At 51.7% G+C, this 4,482-nt stretch overlaps 1 protein-coding gene across 1 annotated transcript in view; it reads left to right on the top strand.

Moving 5' to 3' along the window:
• Positions 1-686: 686 nt before the first annotated feature.
• Positions 687-4,482, top strand: part of PRELID2 (PRELI domain containing 2) — an 11,444-nt gene continuing 7,648 nt past the window's right edge. The window contains exons 1-3 of the mRNA XM_010141967.1: positions 687-753; positions 2,707-2,780; positions 3,458-3,618. Of these exons, the coding sequence (XP_010140269.1) occupies positions 708-753; positions 2,707-2,780; positions 3,458-3,618 (281 nt within the window). The 5' untranslated portion in view covers positions 687-707. The remainder of the gene's footprint in view (positions 754-2,706; positions 2,781-3,457; positions 3,619-4,482) is intronic.

The raw sequence follows: 4,482 nt of genomic DNA, 5'->3' as shown, positions 1-4,482 counted from the left end.
GAGACCTCTTCCATAGCAGACTTGTGGAGCTCCTATTACTGCGCAGTGAAACTGTGTTACCTCGACCGAGCTTGCCCTGGAGTGCAATCTCCCCACCTTTCCCAAAGCTCTGTGTGTTGTTTCTGTGTGTCAGTCTGGTGGTCAGTGTTTCTGCAGGCTGGCATGTGCATTAGTGTGGAGGGTACAGTCACTTCTGAGTATCACCTGAGTTCAATAAATTACCTTTCCAGCTTTTTGCTTGAGCAGTGGCCTAAGTGCTTCGCAGTGGTGACAAGGATCGAGCTCTGCAGAAACCAGGGACGCTGTTGTTCTCCTCGGGGTGGAGGACGGGGGGCTTGGGCCCAGGGGGCTGCCGTGCTGCTGAAAGCTCTTGACGTGGGTCAAGAGCTCGCGTCTCCCTGTCTGTGGTGTGGAGGAGGTGAGGAAGGCGTCAGTGCGCTGCAGCAGAAGCCAGCATCTCCTCTTGGAGTGGTTGTTCTCGTAGCAGTCTTGTGGGCTTCCTCTTTCTCACTTACTAAGCTAATCTTACAAAATTCCTCCTCTCCGCTGAGCGGAGACTGCAGGTTGTTAATAGCAGGCAGCTCGTACCTGTTGAGAGGAGCTGTGAAACTGCTGCTGACTCGACAAGTGGAGGAGCAGTTTTCTGTTACCTGTGCAAGAAGTGGTAATCTCTACCTTGTGCCTTTTTATCCCAGTATCCCAGTCCCATGGAGAAACACGACATGGCTGTAGAAACAGTGGAGGAGAAGACAGGTAAGCTGCCTTTCCTCTCTTGCAGAGCTAATTAACATTTTCCATAACCTTTAGAATTAATTACGGAACAGCTGTATTTCAGCAGAAGCTGGCTGCAGCAGTCGTGCCTGGGACTCGTGAGTGCTGGACGCCGTGTGAGCAAGACTGAGAAAATACGACCCCCCGCAAAGCGTGTGTTTTAGCTGCACTAAGTGTTTGAATTTTCAGCCTGCTTTGAGGCCGTTGGACACGTCACAGCTGGTGTCTCTGTAGTCTGTTCTCTCGTGGTGTCCTGCCTTGGCATGGCTCTGCAGAGCTCTACAGACCAGATGTAAGGTCCCAGGAAGGAGGGCAGTGAGCGGTGTGGATCCAGCCTCGGGCGCTCCGCAGGCATCGTGCTGCTGGGCTTTCACAGTCCTGCCTGCAAAGGGATCTCGTGCTGTTTCCCTTCCCACACAGGGAGGTGGTTCCAGGGATTGGGGTCTTGTGTGGTGGCCTCGTAGGGCACTGACAGTCAGAAAGTGTTTGCAGATCCTCAGGCTCTCGCTGTATGGGCCAGAACTCCCGAAACACTGAAAATGAGATGTTACCATTTCCCAGTCCTGTTGACAGGAAAATAAACCAGCCTGGGTCAGAGCGCAGCCGTCAGACCAGGACTGCTGGCTCCGCGTGGGTTTTTGTTTCCCAGTTGCTGAGCTTGCAGGAAACACTTGGAATCGGGCACTTGAGGTGACACATGCGGAGGATGCATTAACCAAGTACCACGGGCCTTTGTGTGGAAATAACCACCTTTCTTCCTGTGATCAGATACTCGTTGGGTGGAAAGAAGAACTTAGAGACTTGACATTTTTAGTCCCACATGTTTTAATCCCTGAAGTTTTAGTCCCTGAATTCTCCGTCATGCGTTTAGAGATGTCCTCTGTCCCGCGGCGCAGGCTGCACGGCAGCTCTTAATCGCAGGCTGATGCTCTCTTTCCAAGCGAGTTGGTGGTGAGGTTGCCCTGTGGGTGAAGGAAGCCGAGCGCTCGTGCTGCCGCTGCCATTCTCTCCAGTGCAGTAACCTGCTCTGACGGAGAATGCTTTTCTGCTCTCGCTTGCGTGGAGACGCTTCATATTATTACAGCGATGTGTCTATTAGCTCTGCAAACCAGACCCCACGAAGCTTTCATTTCACAGACCCCACCAAACACAACTGTTTGAGAAAGTCCTCTTACCCCAGAGAAGTCTTTAGCCTGGGCTGCCAGCCAGCTGGCTTCGTGTTCAGTAGCGTTCTGTTCTTGATCTGGGTCATTAAATATTAAAAGGCAAAGTGAATCTAAAAGCCAGCCGTTTTCTGAAGGTACTAAATAACTGTAATTTGTTTCCTAAAAGATAGTTTTGTCCTTGGCACTGGGTGCGCTCAGTACGAAAATAAATGTGTGATGAGACAGGGCTGTTCTGTAACTCTCGCACGCGGTGCGTTTGCCCGGGGAACGAGCCTGAGAGTATCAGCTGGCGCTGGGATAAACTAAACCTTGACTCTGTGTGATGGTCTGGTCACTCTGTCGTTGTTTGCCCAGCGCTGCTGGGAGCAGGGTTCTCCAGTGGGTCCTGCGGCACCCTGCCCAGGCTGCGGCAGGGAGTCCTGCCACCACCTGCAGGGCTTTGCTTCCCAGCAGCACCAGTATCAATGCCAGGGAAGTGTTGGTGCCAGGCGCTGGGTAGGGGGGCCTGGGTTGCAGCGGTGGATGCAGACGCCCTCCTCCTGCGCAGAGCGCAGTGTCAGCTACATCCTCTGTCTGGCAGAGCAGCAGAAGTACTGGGTTATAACTTTAAAGAACCCAAATGAACCCCCACCCCCCAGTACCCTGTTCATTTTCCAGTGTTTCCTCTTGCACTTTGCTGGGCTGTGAGGCCTTCCAACTACTTTGATTTGTTAAAAATGGTAATATTTGCTGCTGTAACTCCTCCCTTCTGATTTCCTTTCCTCATCAGATTTGTCTACAGGGATTATTTACCGGAGGAGAATTGCGATGTGCTGGAATGTGATTCCTGAGATCTTGAGGAAGGTAGCTACGTTTTGAGAAGTTCAGTCAATTGTAAAACCGTAAGGCTTCACTGTGGTTTGTCATGTTTAAAAGGAACATGTTTCCTAATGATTTTTTTTAAATCAGAAATGTTACTTTGAAAGAGGAGTTAAGAGAAAAAAAACTCTCTAGGAACTGCTTTTATATTTAACTTGAATGGACAAAGTTGTAGCCTTGGGCACTCCGAGATGTGACTGGTGGAGGGGGTTGTTTCACAGGCACTGATGGGCTTTTCCCTTTTGTACTGGGAAGAATAAAGCTGTTTAAGGTTACCTGGGCCACAGTGAAAGTACAGCCGTTCCCCCACTCCAACATAATCATCTTGCTCCTGTCCCCGTGGTTTAGCGGGCTGCCTCACATGGGGCTGTTCAGAAGTGGCTTCTCTTTCTCTTGGTTGTCACAGCTGACCCGTTGGCCTGCAGCAGTCGTGGCAGTCCGGCTGGGGACCGAGCAGGTGCCCTGCGCCTTGGAGCGTTTGCACGGTGTTCAGTCGCTGCTGAGGACACAGAGAGTTCTCATTTGGGCTACCCTCAGCTGATGTGCCCTCTCCAGAGGCCTCAGCCTTACCCTCGGAGCCTGGTAACGCCGTCAAAATACCGAGGAGTGACTCCACCCTTCCTTTTTTTAATTTAAAATGCTGTAATTCTCCTGTTTCCTAGGTCAGTGTCTTAAAAGTGCCTTACATCTACCTGGAAGAGGAATCTTGGCTTGATATGCAGAAAAGGAATATGGCCATGAAAACCCGCTGTCTTACATGGACACAGTACGCGTCTCTGGGCGAGGAGTCTGTCTTCAGAGCGAGCTCGGAGAATCCGGACTGGTGAGTGCTGGCTCTGGGGGTAGCGGTGCCCCTGTGCCGGCTCAGGCTGCTGCTGCCGCATGGCCCTGGAAATGGCCTTTGCAACGCTTGTACAGAATCTGTTTGGTCTGTCCTGAAGGTGTGTGAAGCAGCAGCTGTAGGTGTCCTGTTGCTCAAAGGCAAGGTTAGATTCTCTGGCCAGAGCACAAGCCCTGTCTGGACATTAATTTCCCTCGTGCTGCTCTGCAGTCGTAGCAGCCCCCCGCTGCTCTGCACAGCAGGCAGGGCCGCTGCTCGTTCTGCTCTTGTGTCTGCCAGCAGATGCTTGGACAGCAGTTAAAGCATCAGCTGCCCGCTGCCTGCCAGCCATTGGCACAGAGCGTTCTGGTGCCCAAACAGTTTTCTTCCGCCGGTGTTTGGCCCACAGTGCCCCGGCGCTGCGAGCTGCTGTGGGACTTTGCCTGGGAGAACACACACGCTTGTGATCGTGCAGAGCGGAGCCTAGAAATGCCTTTGTGCACGTTTACAGCAGGATCAGAGTGGAATTTCTAACTCCTGTGGCATGGAAATGAGTGGGTATGTGATTCACGTCACTGTCTTTAAAAAAAAGATTTATTTCCAGCTGGTATCAACCCCATTGAATCTTACCTGTTCGGGTGTCTCTTGTGGTAATTAGTCATTATTTTGCCTTGTGATGTTCCCTGGGAGGCGTGGCAGGGCTGTCCAGCAAGGCCCATGAGATTTCAGAAAGCTCTAAGGATATTTAGGAAGAAAAAACCCCAAAACGAAAACTTCAGATGGAATTAAATTCCCTGTGGCTTAGGCATTCTTGAAAGTGCTCCGGAGGTACCGTGGGTGCAGGTGCGGGTCGGCTACACCAGTGTG

Source organism: Buceros rhinoceros, unplaced genomic scaffold (genome assembly GCF_000710305.1).
Source record: "Buceros rhinoceros silvestris isolate BGI_N320 unplaced genomic scaffold, ASM71030v1 scaffold17038, whole genome shotgun sequence".
NCBI lineage: Eukaryota > Metazoa > Chordata > Aves > Bucerotiformes > Bucerotidae > Buceros > Buceros rhinoceros.
Note: the sequence above shows the minus strand (reverse complement) of the source record. Positions and strands in the feature narration are given on the sequence as shown.